At 41.9% G+C, this 14,194-nt stretch overlaps 2 protein-coding genes across 2 annotated transcripts; one reads left to right on the forward strand and one right to left on the reverse strand.

Moving 5' to 3' along the window:
- Positions 1–1,399: 1,399 nt before the first annotated feature.
- On the forward strand, positions 1,400–6,637 carry LOC131675984 (uncharacterized). Its single transcript, XM_058955105.1, has one exon. It carries the CDS (start codon positions 1,400–1,402, stop codon positions 6,635–6,637), a length of 5,238 nt encoding a protein of 1,745 aa, XP_058811088.1.
- A 509-nt stretch (positions 6,638–7,146) lies between these two features.
- On the reverse strand, positions 7,147–8,116 carry LOC131675985 (uncharacterized). Its single transcript, XM_058955106.1, has 3 exons — positions 7,581–8,116; positions 7,389–7,505; positions 7,147–7,339 (listed from the first exon to the last, which is right to left on the reverse strand). Exons 1-3 carry the CDS (start codon positions 7,613–7,615, stop codon positions 7,147–7,149), a joined length of 345 nt encoding a protein of 114 aa, XP_058811089.1. The 5' UTR covers positions 7,616–8,116.
- Positions 8,117–14,194: the final 6,078 nt, after the last annotated feature.

Consider the following 14,194-nt stretch of genomic DNA (forward strand, 5'->3'; position numbering starts at 1 on the left):
GTAACCCACCAGTAAATAAGTGTTTGGGATTGTGAATAAAAGGTGGAGCTAGTGTTCTGGGAAAATTGTCGGATCGATGTTTTTTGAGGGAATTCCCTCATAGTGTTATGTCTGTTAGTCTGTGCTTTAAGTTCGAAAGCTGCGAGTGACACACTTAAAGCTGTTTTTACAGCTGTCAATTCCAAATACCTATCTATTAGTCAACATTTGGAATGGGTCGCTCTTGTGATTGAATTTAACCATACGATTGGAAAAAACTCGAACTACCCAATTTCAAAATGGCGTTTTCCTAGAAGTAGAAACTGATTCTGGTTACAACCCCAATGGCTATCAGTTAATATATTTAAGTTCGTGATTTTTTAAAAGAGTTTCAGGCAAGTTTTATTTGGGAAGGCGAAAGGCAATTTTTTAGTCATACTATCGAAGAAAATAAAAACAAGTATGAAAAAAATATTGCAACTTATCGGTATTATGGCCGCGTCCCGAAGCGCAGTTTTTTCGCAGAGGCTTGCGGTGAACACTCTCCCAGGTGGTTCGCTCAACTGAAATCGAAAAAGTAAGAAAGTTATTAAAGAAAAATGTATTCTGGTGAACTTGAATGGTCTCGGCATTAAAAAAAAACTCTGCGATGGAAAAACTGTGTTGATATAAAAAAAATTATGTTTTAGGTGTTCAAAATTTTAAATAAAATATCATCACAAAAAATCAAAAAAATTCTGATGAAAATGGACGATTCAAGTACAAGAGAATGTGTTCGCGCGCACTGTGGTCCTTCGAGCCGGATCACGGTGACAGTTTTCGGATACTTGGCGGGACGTTGTCCCTTTGAAAAGTGACACTAAATGCCGGGCAAGTGCTGAACAATTAAAAGCCGTGAACAATAGTGAAGTGCTCCATTTTCGACGCCGGACAACGCAGTGGACGCCATCGTGAAGCAGTTTCGCGGCGCCATCGCTACTAGAGTGCGACGAAGACAATTGGACGGCGACGATTGCAGCAGGAAGCACCACGATCCGGACGGGATCTGGACTAAGAATACCGGGGAAGTACAGTGCATGTATGGTGGCTTGTTGCATGTGGCCACCAAAGATTGTGACGGTCAATAAAGCTATCAAATGCATGCGAGTTTTTTCTTGGCGAGTGCATGAGTCGTGTCCACCATTAAATTTGGTCTCGGTATTACGCTGGTTATTTCTGGCTGTCGTCCGCTCCTTTATTTGATTATTCCTTGCTGCTGTCAATTGGGTTGATAAGTCTGTATTCTGTCTCGCGAGGTCGCGGTCGTGGAACGTCGAGTCGATCGGTGAATTTTCGGAAACGGGTGTGCTAGTGAAGGTGATTAGTGCGTGATAGTTCCTGATTTCTACAGTGCAGTGAGTGAGAGGTGTAAAATTTGAAAATGGCTCGTGAAGTGAAGGCACTGTTGAAGCGTGAACGACAGTTGCAGAACAGTTTAACGTTCATTGACAAGTTTATCCAGAACTATGACGATGAACGGGATGCGCGTCAATTAAGTGTGCGATTGAACGTGCTAGAGCAAGTGGGTGCAGAATATTATACGGTGCGTGCTAAACTGGAGCTTCTGCAGGAAGAAGAAGAGGAGAAGAAGCAGGATGGTGCTGAACCTGCAGTGAAAGAGGAAGCATTGCACCACCTCGAAGAGACAAACTACCAGGCAATGCACGACTTCGACGATCGTTTTTGTACCCTGAAGGCTGAGCTACTAGAGCTGCAGTTGTGCAAGGACCCGTTGCATACCAGCCACAACGACTCCGATTCATCGGCGCATCGGACGTCTACCTCTATCTCCCGAGTAAAACTTCCAGAGATACGACTTCCAAGTTTCGGTGGGCGAATTCATGAGTGGGTGACATTCCGTGACACTTTTCGTAGTCTCATCGACCAAAGCACGCAGCTGAACGAGATCGATAAATTCACATTCCTGAGGGCGTCACTTTCTGGTGAAGCACTCCAGGAAATTAACTCGGTCGAGATTTCTGCTGCAAACTATGATGTGGCTTGGAAGGCGTTGCAAGAACGGTACGAGAATAAAAAGCTGCTTGTGAAAGCGTACTTAGATGCTCTCTTTTTCATCGAGCCACTGAAGAAGGAGAGTTACGACGGGCTTAGTCAACTGATCGGCCAGTTTGAAAAAAACTTGCAGATGTTAGAGAAGATTGGTGAGTCTACAGAGAACTGGAGCACGATTCTTGCCTATATGGTATGCACGAGGTTGGATTCCTCGACACTTCGACAATGGGAGTCTCATCATAATTCCAAGGATGTCCCAAATTATCGAGATTTGATGGGATTTCTGCGTAGTCAGTGCTCCGTTCTGCAATCCATTTCCATCCCATCCAAGATGAACAGCGATCCACGTTCCCAGAAGGTAGCAGTTTGTCACACGCTTGTGAAGACATCTGGGAAGTGTCCATTCTGTGGCGAGTCGTGGCATTCAGCGTTTCAGTGTGTGAAGTTTCAGAAGCAGTCTGTTCCAGATCGCATCAGCGCTGTTATGAGGAGTAAGCTTTGTCGCAACTGTCTGCGTCCAGGACACGTTGCAAGAACCTGCGAGAGAGGAGCCTGTCATCACTGTCATCAGCGTCACCACTCGATGCTGCATACTGAAACACCGCAGGCAGGATCCTCCGTTTCACTTCCGCAGTCAAGACCTCAGACAGTACCCCAGCAGCCACGACAGCCACAAACCAAGCAACACGGTCCGAACCAACAAATACACACTCATCCGACCAATGCACAGACGAACACCGCCAACTCGCATAACACAACCACTTTACCGTCCAACACCAACACAGCCTCCACTAGCCAAACATGCATAGCACTCCCCAACGCACCTACACACAATATTGTTCTCTCGACGGCGCTTGTGACCGTTAAGGACCGTCAAGGCAATTCGTTGCTTGCGCGAGCCTTGCTAGATTCTTGCTCGCAGCATTGCCTGATGACGGCTAGTTTTTCAAATAAGCTTAAGTTCCGTGAATCGCCAGCATTTTTGTGCATTCAGGGCATTGGTTCGTCGAGTGTGGCGTCAACAAGATCCGTCAGTGTAGCAGTTGCTGCACGGTCAAGTGAGATTTCGTCGTATGCCGAGGAGATGTGTTTCCATGTTTTGCCGAAGCTAACATTGGCGTTACCGACAGCAAGCTTCAATCCATCGCAGTTGTGTCTACCAGAAGCAGCAGCTCTTGCCGATCCCTGGTTTTATGAATCCGGTCCGATTGACATGATTATCGGGGCGGAGTATTACGTCGACCTGTTTGAAGAGGGTAGATACAAGGCAACTGAAGACGGGCCTACTCTGCAGAAAACTGTTTTTGGCTGGATAGTTTCCGGTCGTGTTCCCAGTTCATCATCTAGCGGTGCAATTTCGACGACCTACGTTTGTTCAACAGCCGAGATTCAAGATCAATTAGCCAAGTTTTGGGAGTTAGAAACTTGTCGAACAACCAGCACGAATTCCACGGAAGAGTCGGCGTGCGAGAAAATCTTCAGCGAGACTACATTCAGAGATGAGACGGGGAGATTCGTAGTCACACTTCCAAAAAGGCAATCGATCATCAAGCAGCTCGGTGATTCTAAAGGTACAGCTGTTAAGCGGTTTATGAGTTTGGAGCGACGTCTGGCAGCGAACCCGGAGTTGAAAGCGCAGTACAGTGAATTTATACACGAGTATCAAGCTCTTGGTCATATGAGCGAAGTCGTCGATGATACCATCACACCAGAGGCCGTCTACCACCTGCCGCATCACGCTATTTTGAAACCTGACAGCACAACTACGAAGCTGCGCGTAGTGTTTGACGCTTCATGTCGAACTAGCTCAGGGTACTCTCTGAACGATGCTCTAATGGTCGGTCCTGTCGTACAAGACGATTTGTTGGATGTTATTCTCAGATTCCGTCTACATCGTCACGCACTAGTCGCGGACATCGCAAAAATGTACCGCATGGTGCAAGTTCAGCCTGCCGATCAGCCTCTGCAAAGAATTCTATGGCGAGATTCATCAGCAGAACCCATCAAAATCTTCCAATTGACTACGGTCACGTATGGCACGGCTTCCGCGCCGTATTTGGCGACAAAATGTTTGCAGACATTAGCAGAAGATGGTCAACAGACACACCCTATTGCTGCGAAGGTGGTCCGGCAGGATTTTTATGTAGACGATATGTTGTCCGGAGTGGACGAACCTGAGGAAGGTAGAATGATTGTCAACGAGATGATCAGCCTAATGGAATCAGCGGGATTCTTGTTACGAAAGTGGAACTCCAACTGCAGGGAGATTCTGTTAGAGGTACCTGAACATCTGAGAGATGATCGCACTATTCTCCAGCTTGATTCCCCAACATCCACCGTTAAAACGTTAGGTTTACTATGGGAACCCAGTACAGATCGATTCCAATTCAGCACCCCGCAGTGGAACTCATCGGCGCTCATCACCAAGCGCACCGTTCTGTCGGATGTCTCTCGACTTTTCGATCCACTCGGACTCGTAGGGCCCGTGATCATACAGGCCAAGATGTTCATTCAAGAATTGTGGAAACTTGACTGTGGTTGGGATGAACCACTCGCCGAAAGCATGCAGGATCACTGGCATGAATATCGTCGAAACTTGACTGGCCTTGAGGGATTGTCTGTACCTCGCTGGGTTGATATCAGATCCAATACCATCGACATACAGCTCCATGGGTTCTGTGATGCCTCTGAGAAGGCATATGGGGCCTGCATCTACGTGAGAAGTATCTCCAATAGCGGGTCAGTTGCTGTACACCTACTGGCATCGAAGTCCCGTGTCGCCCCTCTCGAGAACCTGAAAAAGAAGAAGCAACGCCAAACGATTCCGCGCTTGGAGCTTTCTTCAGCTTTGCTCCTTTCCCACCTCTACGAAAGAGTGGTCAGTAGCACACACATCACAGCCCCAGCTTTCTTTTGGACAGATTCGATGATTGTTAAGTGCTGGTTAGCATCATCACCGTCGCGATGGAAAGAATTCGTTGCGAATCGAGTTTCAGAAATCCAGCATATAACGAAAGGCAGCATCTGGAATCACGTATCAGGAGTTGAAAACGCAGCCGATATAGTTTCTCGCGGCATGACGCCTGCGCAGCTGCAGTACCAATCGCTATGGTTTGGTGGACCTCACTGGCTGCTTCCGGAGCAAGATAACTGGCCGGGAACCCTGCAAGCTTGCGAAGACAGCATTGACAGATCAGTACTAGAAGAAAAAGGAGCCGTTGTCGCAGTTCTGAAATCCGTTTCTCCCGGTGAGCTGTTTAACCTGCGATCAACTTACACTGGATTGGTGCGACTCACAGCATACATTTGTCGGTTCCGTTTCAACGCTCAAGCTGCAAATCGGAATTGCCGAAACCTTGGAAGTTTAACCGTCAAGGAACTCGACGGCGCTGTACGGACACTTGTCTCTCTGTCTCAGCGAGAATGTTTCCCACAAAAGCTGGCGGATTTGACCAACAATCGTCCACTACGTAATTCATCGATCCTTTCGCTCGATCCTCAGCTAATTGAAGGCATACTCTGCGTTGGCGGCCGGCTACGGCACGCACATCTGTCGAACAGTCGAAAGCATCCGTTCATTTTGGATCGTCGTCACCCTCTTGCAAGGATAGTAATGGAGTACTATCATCAGAAACTGTTCCACGCGGGTCAACAGTTATTGATATCGGCAGTTCGAGAACGATTCTGGCCGACATTCGCCCGTGATTTAGCAAGAAGCGTAATCCATAAGTGCGTCGCATGCTTTCGGGTGAAACCGAGAGTCCAGGATCAACTGATGGCGGATCTACCGCCAGAAAGAGTCACACCATGCTTACCGTTTCGTCGTGTTGGAGTTGACTACTGTGGACCGTTTTTAGTAGGCTACCCGTATCGCAAAAATCGCCCAGTGAAGTGCTTTGTAGCCATCTACGTTTGCCTGGTCACCAAAGCAGTGCACCTGGAATTAGCAGCAGACTTGACAACCCAGGCCTTCTTGGCCACACTGAAACGTTTTTCATCCCGGCGAGGCAAGCCGGAACTCATCATGTGCGACAATGCTCGAAATTTCGTCGGCGCAAAACGGGAGCTTGACGAGCTTCGTAAATTGTTCAACAATCAGCAGTTTCAAGAACAGGCGATAAGGGAAGCGTCAGAGGACAAAATAGACTTCAAATTCATACCAGCACGATCGCCGAACTTTGGCGGACTATGGGAGTCAGCAGTGAAGTCGTTCAAAACCCTATTCAAACGCACTATCGGAACACGAAGTTTGCTTCACGACGAAATGCTTACAGTACTAGTACAAATCGAAGCGATTTTAAACTCTCGTCCGCTTACACCTGTTAGCAACGATCCAGCAGATTTCGAAGCGTTAACTCCAGGACACTTTCTGATTCATCGGCCACTAACGGCAATACCAGAACCAAACCTGGAGAGTATTCCTGAAGGTCGACTAGCAGCATGGCAACGAAATCAGCAGTTTCTTCAGCAATTGTGGAAAAGATGGTCGGAACAATATCTGTCTGATCTGCAAAACAGAACCAGATGGATGCGACGGAAGGAAAATTTAGCGATTGGGACCATGGTTGTCCTGAAAGACGAAAATCAGCCCCCACTGAAATGGTAGTTGGGGCGCATCACGGAAATTCATCCTGGACCGGATGGAAACATTCGTGTCGCAACAGTACAAACGAAGGATGGTAGCTACCGAAGAGGGATTTCCAAAATCTGCGTGCTACCCATCCGTGACAACTCCAACTCAACACCCGAAGAGACCTAGATGTCTCCAGTTGCGGAGATCCAGAGGATCTCCGCAACCACCAGTTAAGTTATGTATGTTTTTTATTTTCAAAAAGCTTATCAGAATTTTCTTTCTCAGTCGCAACGTCAGGTTTCGGTCATCTCCCGGAATGCTAGACGACCCGCACTCAAGCTAAATGAGTATCCTTGTTTGATTCCCCACATTCGGAGGTAATCTGTTTTGTTTCGGTGATGGTCCATGTTTTTTGATGTTGCATGCTTGCATTATGTTCGAGTTTGTACTGTCCTCTGTGAAGAATCCGTTCTAAAACCACACATCACGCTTGGTTTATTCGAGGTACAACTACGTCTAGCCTGCAGCGGAGGAAGAAGTGGTCAATTCATCCTCTTGATGTCCACGCCGGAGTCGTTGGCGAGCATGACCAGCTCGACTTGACGATTAAAGCAGCGTAGAGATCCATCGCAGTCACAGCACATTCGTAGCATACCGAAAATCACCAGCGTATCGTATCGCACCCGAGCAACATCCATCAGCACACCATCATCGATGACGTCACCATCACTAAAACTATCCGATCATAGTTGCAGCAAACCAATGAATATTCGTTGGTACTTACACCGAAGTCCTGAGAGACGCACCCAGTCCGGCGGAATGTCCGTTGGAACCAACCAAGAAGTCACGAATCAACCGGCAACCAATCGTGATCGAGTCCACAGCGAGAAGGAAGAATATCCTGCAAAATTTCCAGTTCAGTCAGCAATCCAGCTAATAAACAAACAGCAGAAAAACCAGCAAAATCACCACTTACCAGCAGGGCAGAAATGCATTCCACCGTAGCAGCATAGGGGACCGACTGCCCACGAATAACAGCAACAGCGAGATGGTTTCGGTAAACTATCTCCACACAGCAACAGCACCGACACAATATCAGCAAAACAACAAATACGTTGCATCTCGAATGCACTTTCGATCGACCCAACAGCAGAAGAATTATCACCAGTAGCATTGGGTCAAGGTCAACCGATCAACTGTCGCACTGGCGGCACCGAGTATTGGCAAAACACAAGCCGAAAATATTGCTTAGTTTTTGTGATGAATTATATAATTATATACTATGATTTGAAATGTAGATTTGAACAGTAGTTAGAGTAGGAGAGATATATATTGAAACTCGCAGAGATTTCAAGGCGGGCGGCGTATGTTGAAGCAAGAAGAAAAATTAGGGAAACTTAATTTTGACAACCACCCTACAACTCCGACAAAGCGGAGAATGGTTTATTCCCGTTCTAGCGCGTAGCGTTCTTCGATCTATCTCATCCATCTGATGCAGGTAGACACGAAGCAATAGGCCTTTTTGGCACGATCGTTCGCCGGTCGCTGGTCAGCTGATCAAATGTAGGTCAGAGAAATATAGCTTAGTCTAAAATATACAGTCCACGAATATACACGCCTTTTTTAAGTTCGCGCAGTGAAATTAGAAGTTTTACAGTTTTTAGTTTTCATTCCAAGTATCCGAAGAACCAACAGTGCGCGCGAACAGAATGTAAATACGAACAAATTATGAAAATCGGTTGAGTAGTTTTTGAGATGTCACGTTCACCGCAACGGTCCTTTTCAAGAAACTCCATTCTCAGATAATTGCGTTCAAAGATTTCTGTTAACTACATACGAGGATGGAACCAATGTGCTGCGATGAAGTTTCGCACAGATATTTTCGTAAGTATGTACTTTCAGAATAGGCAACATTTTTTGAGCCTTAACCCCTTAAGCGATTTGCAAGCGATTAGTTTAAAAAATATCATGCTTTGAAGTGAAAAGAAGTACAAATAGATATTTTTCAACTAGTCGTCAGATGAATTTCAATAAATTAACAGCTCAGAAAAAATAACGTCACATGTTCCTATGGGATATGAGCTGGAGTCATCAATCGTAAATTACACTCGAATGTAACATGAAATAAATAAAGTGCCGCTCAGTCGGACTTAAACTAGGGATAGCCCCTATGTTTGAGTATACCGGGCAAACGAGTGGATTACAGGTTTGATTGCACCCTTCGATAGAAAGATCAAAACCACCTCGTCCGTCGGTTTCTCAGCGGCTTTGCGCCGCTTCGAATCCTTGGACTCGACTATGCGACAAAGCCGCATCACACTACCTTCACCCTTAACGTCACTTTCTCATGAGCAATGCCATTGTTAGATAGGTAAGTGCACGCAGAAAAATAATTTTTAATGTCAACTAATATGAGGGTTGAAATAATAAATTTACCAAGTTGTTCTGTGTTCAATAAAAAATACATGTTTATATAAATAAATTAATTGTTGAAATAACTCTGAAGAATTTATTGGGTCAAACATGGAAAATAGTTGGACCAAAAATTTTTTTTATTGATTTTATTATAACAACAATCGAAACAACAAACAACTTTGTTGAATCAATGAGCTCGTTTTGTTGAATAAAACTAATAAAATATTTGGATCAATGCATGTCAAATGTTCAATACAAAAAACAATTATGTTAAATCAAATAATATCTTTTATTGTTTTAAACATAACAAATATTTGAATCAATGCATAGCAAATATTGAATCAAAACCAATTTTATTGTATATAAAATATGCCTATTCTTTAATAGGAACCAAAGGCCTACTGTCATGGTGACAAATTTAGAACAAACCATTACTCGCTGACAACAGATCACATCAGTACAAATGAACCACACAAAGTAAATACTGGCCGTTGACTTTTTGGCCTTTCTCTAAAAACAGGCTACAAACGCATTAATTTTACGCTGTCGAATCATTCTGGAACCGCTTCGGAATCCTGAATGGATTCAGTATGGCCCAGTCAAACCCATTCCGGGGTCGGTTTGGAATTCTGAATGGATTCATTATGAGTTCCAGCTCAAAGGCAACAACCGATTCCGACTCAATCGTTTGTTGCATTTGAGCGAGAATCCATAAGGGATTCCAAACCTCTTCCGGAGTAGGTTTGTTTGGAATGAAAAGAAATTTTAATACATGCAGCGCATACGATTCCAATCACCGTCCCTTTATGTGGTACCTTTGGCCGTGCGCGTGATTTGTTCCAGATATGCGCTATAATGTAGTGCTTCAGAGTCTCGGCTTTTCCAAAAAGATTGCAGAAGGCGCACGAATACGCTGTGTCATCCTGTTGGACCAGAGATGGTGAAGTACAGGAAACTGCCCTCTCGAACGGGTATTATTTATTCCTGGTGCGGTGACGTGTTTTCAGTTCTGCGATTGTCGTTTTTAAGCCACACAGGGTGTTTTGTTTGAGTCCTGGAATAGAGGAAGGCACCATAAAACGCACCGTGTGCATTCGACTTAATTTATTCACTAACCTTTGTGCGACATTATGATTATTTTCAAGCTGCACTTGCGCCCTTCGAGTCCGGAAAATCTGAGCACTATACGAATTTACCAAAATCTGAATTCCCTGATTCAAAAATAGCGAATTTTTCCAGCATTGACGCACGTGGAAAAAGTTTTCTTCTTCGTAGCAACTTTTTTTTTGTTTCAACTCAACAAGGACTGTTGATGTAATGCATCCAGTCCTTTTGAATCAATTTGCTGCATGCTTTTGTTAGAATCACTGATTTGTTTGGAGCAAACAATAATTTTGTCGATCTTCGAAAAGCACAGATAACAAAACTTGTAAGATTGATTCAAAATATATTTTGGTTGATCTAACCAAAAAATTAAATTTAGTTCAATAAATTCCTTGGTTCACAATAAAGAATTTTTAACGATTAAAAATGAAGAAATAATTTATAGAATCAAACATGCACAATTCTTTTGCGTGTGGGAACAACTTATTTTTCCAGTTTAAACTACTTTACAGCTTTCCCCCCGAATTTTTTTCATTGATTGTTATAAAATAGGCCATTTAGAATCATTTCCAAAAGAAATTAACCCTCTTTTCGAAAAAGCCGCGATTCGGAACAATTACCAACAAAATATATTGTTCATGCTCTCGTATAAAAACCAGGCAACTGGCGTCCCTATCTCTACATACAGAGTTTGACAATAGATAACATCGTTTTTTCCACCGATCAATGGGGGTCACTTTTGACAACGTCAAGATCGCTTGAAATGTCATCAACAAACAACAGTAGCAGTAAACAGTAGAAAACAATGCACACTTTCTCTATTTCGATGCAAACTAAAGTGCTCCTCGTTTACATTTAGACAAATCTCGTTAATTTTTTTTACAAACAAAGTTTTTTATTGTGCCTTTCACCTAAGATTAGCATGCGACGGAATCAATTCAAAATAGCGAAAGAATTGAAAATATACCCTGTTAGCTCCATTTGCCATTTAATTTATTGATTAGTGTGCCTTTTTTATTCCTAACTCAGTTCCTTTGCATCCTCCTAAGTAATCGCTCGAAAACTGTTCATATAAAGATTAATTCATATTAAATTTTTATAACATTGCGGAATTGAAGAGGTTAAATCCAAAGACAAATAATAAAGACGTGAAACGCACGAAGAAAGTCCCGAAAATATATGGTATATTTTACACTTTTAGAATGAGTGTCTCCGGTCCCTTCAGATTTGACCGCTCTCACCACACCTCCCTAAAATTCATTTATTTTACTTGTTTGGATTAAGCTTCGAATAAATATGCATGCTAGTTCAGTATGCAGTTGTCGTGGCCACATGATGTCCTACAACCACAGACTAACAAACATAACACTATGAGGGAATTCCCTCAAAAAACATTGATCCGACAATTTTCCCAGAACACTAGTTCCACCTTTTTTTCACAGTCCCAAACACTCATTTACTGGTGTGTTGCCCCTCAGGTTTGGGAACAATTTTTCACTAGTTATCTATCCCCCACATGCTTGTTCATACACTGAGCGGAATCGCTATATCCATATTATATGATATTCATATAACTCAGCACTATTGGAATTTCCAATGATTGCTACATTAGACTTTCAAAAGTATATCAAACTTATATGGTTATCATGTTGAATGTTGCATTCCTCACAAATTCAATTTTATCAGATTTCCATATAATATTTAAATTCCAGTGTTAGACCCAAATCTATCAGCGCACTATATAATAACTATCTGATAATTATCATATTAAAACATTAGGTGGTCCAATGAAATGTATAAGGCACTTTGTTAAATGTATAGGGAATGTTTAACGTATTAAAGCATATGATGGTTTATTAAATCTATAAAAAATGTTAGTTATTTTGATAGAGAGCTTTTTCCACGTAATATTTATATGAATCTGGACTGATTGTTTTCGGATGTGCTCCAAAATTATGGTATTTATAGTATTTATTATTTTTTCTAATTAAAATAATGCAGTCATTCTGCACTGAAACAACTATAATCTAAATAAAAGATAAATATTTAATGGTTTAATTCAGAACATATTTGTATAGTTATATTAGGGTGAAAATGGTGAGATGGAACTTTTGATTGAAGGAAATTTTTGTAGTTTTTTGAGGCTCTAAAGCTTTTGCAGACTACTCGTCCTGAAAATTCAAAAAGTAAATACAGAATGCTAAATTAGGATTATCGCCAGTAGTACCGTTTTGTCATTTTCGAGCATACGTGAACTGCGTAATATATATCTGGTGCACTTTTGCTCAATAACCCTCTCATAGGTAGAATGGAAACAAAATTCAGTTTGCTTCTGAAACCGAACATGTCCAAACCTTAATGCGCTGTGTCGGGAGAACGAATGACGAGGGGATCGAACCAAACTTATCATCCATCGTGGCGGGCATCAATTGGGTCATTAAGCTATATATAGTTTTCCTTTCCATTCGATAAATTTTAGGTCCAATATACATAATATAACATGATTTCAAAAAAAATTTCGTTGTAATACGTAAAAACGATTTTTTTGTTTTTAAAAATAAATCTAATGTAAACTTGGCAACCATACATAGGAAAACAGCGGTTCTTTACATCTGGCCTATCAGGACAACACCCAAAATGAAAAAAAAACTATATGCAATGTATGGTGTTTATGTCAAATAAAAATGACCCTGTGGAAAAACCGAGAAAACATGCCTTATTTTTTTCTGACAGGGCATCATTTGTCGTGAAATTCGATATGTCAAACCCTTCCTCCCAGTGAAATTTGTCGGGCCGAGTCAGCCTGACGATCGGGCTGATGGTCAGGCCGATGAGGTCCGACGTAAGAGCTATACCGCGCTTTATATAAGAACTATATCGAGCTATTTTGCACCATCGAAATCGGACTGTTGGGCTTCGAAGTTGTCAAATTCGTCAGGCGGTATAAGAGCTACGTAGCTCCGATGTCAAGCTATGCACGCTCGTAAAAAGTTACTCAGATTCTGAGTACTTTTAACTCAGTTTTGAATGATGTTCGTAAACGTCAAAAATTGAGTTGTCATGTATAATATCTCTGAGTAACTCTGACTCTATTTTTGGGTATTACACAAGAAACCGTTTTGGAGTTACCAAACGGAAAAGCCGTTTCTCGCCAAGTTAAAAATTCCAAGCGTCATCCGCCATTTTCCATTAGTAGGTACACGCTCGTTTAGTTATCGCTCATCACTTTTTCACAAATAAAAATTTGTTCAAATATTTATAATAGTTGAAGCTAGAGTTGTAGTGTGTAAAATACATTTTAATTGAAAGAGTGGATTTGAACAACCAGCATGCAGAAGATTTCGGAAGAGGTGGATGCTGAAACTGCAATGAAGTTGCGAGGTAATATTCAATAGTAATATATATATATATATATATATATATATATATATATATATATATATATATATATATATATATATATATATATATATATATATATATATATATATATATATATATATATATATATATATATATATATATATATATATATATATATATATATATATATATATATATATATATATACTGGAAAAAAAGTGTAAGGTTTCAGGTTTCTCATGCCATGTGCCAAATTGTGGGAAGATGATTCCTGGACACGTGGATGAATTGAAGGAACACTTCCGGTTGGTACACAATTTGAACACCAGCAAAGCAGCCGCTCAACCTTTCCTTTGTTCAGAATGTGGTTCACTGTACCAGAGGTTTAAGAGCTTGAAACGGCACATAGAGAGTGTTCATCCACTAATTACAGAAAATTCTACAAATATTTCATACGACCATGACGCTGTTGAACAAATTCAAAATAATCATCCGGAAAATATGCTCGTAGATGATGATTATCTGTTGAGAATAACGAATACCATATTCTTTAAAACGGCGCCGTCGTTGGATGAAATTACTAAGAAAATTAGTAAATTCGCCACAGATTTGCGAAAAGATGTATCTCTTCCCGAGACAAAAATCAAAAAGTTCTTACAGGTTACCTCGAATCTTATAGAAGATTACGAGTGTTACATGTTGAATCTA

Source organism: Topomyia yanbarensis, chromosome 1, assembly GCF_030247195.1.
Source record: "Topomyia yanbarensis strain Yona2022 chromosome 1, ASM3024719v1, whole genome shotgun sequence".
NCBI classification, from domain to species: Eukaryota; Metazoa; Arthropoda; class Insecta; order Diptera; family Culicidae; genus Topomyia; species Topomyia yanbarensis.

Bases quoted from the DNA above. Each gene is read 5' to 3' on its own strand.
- LOC131675984 (XM_058955105.1), top strand. From the start codon at position 1,400: ATGGCTCGTGAAGTGAAGGCACTGTTGAAGCGTGAACGACAGTTGCAG.
- LOC131675985 (XM_058955106.1), bottom strand. From the start codon at position 7,615: ATGCTGCTACGGTGGAATGCATTTCTGCCCTGCTG. The intron at 7,506-7,580 runs GTAAGTGGTGAT...GAAATTTTGCAG, and splicing joins AATGCATTTCTGCCCTGCTG to GATATTCTTCCTTCTCGCTG. The intron at 7,340-7,388 runs GTAAGTACCAAC...ATGATCGGATAG, and splicing joins GCGTCTCTCAGGACTTCGGT to TTTTAGTGATGGTGACGTCA.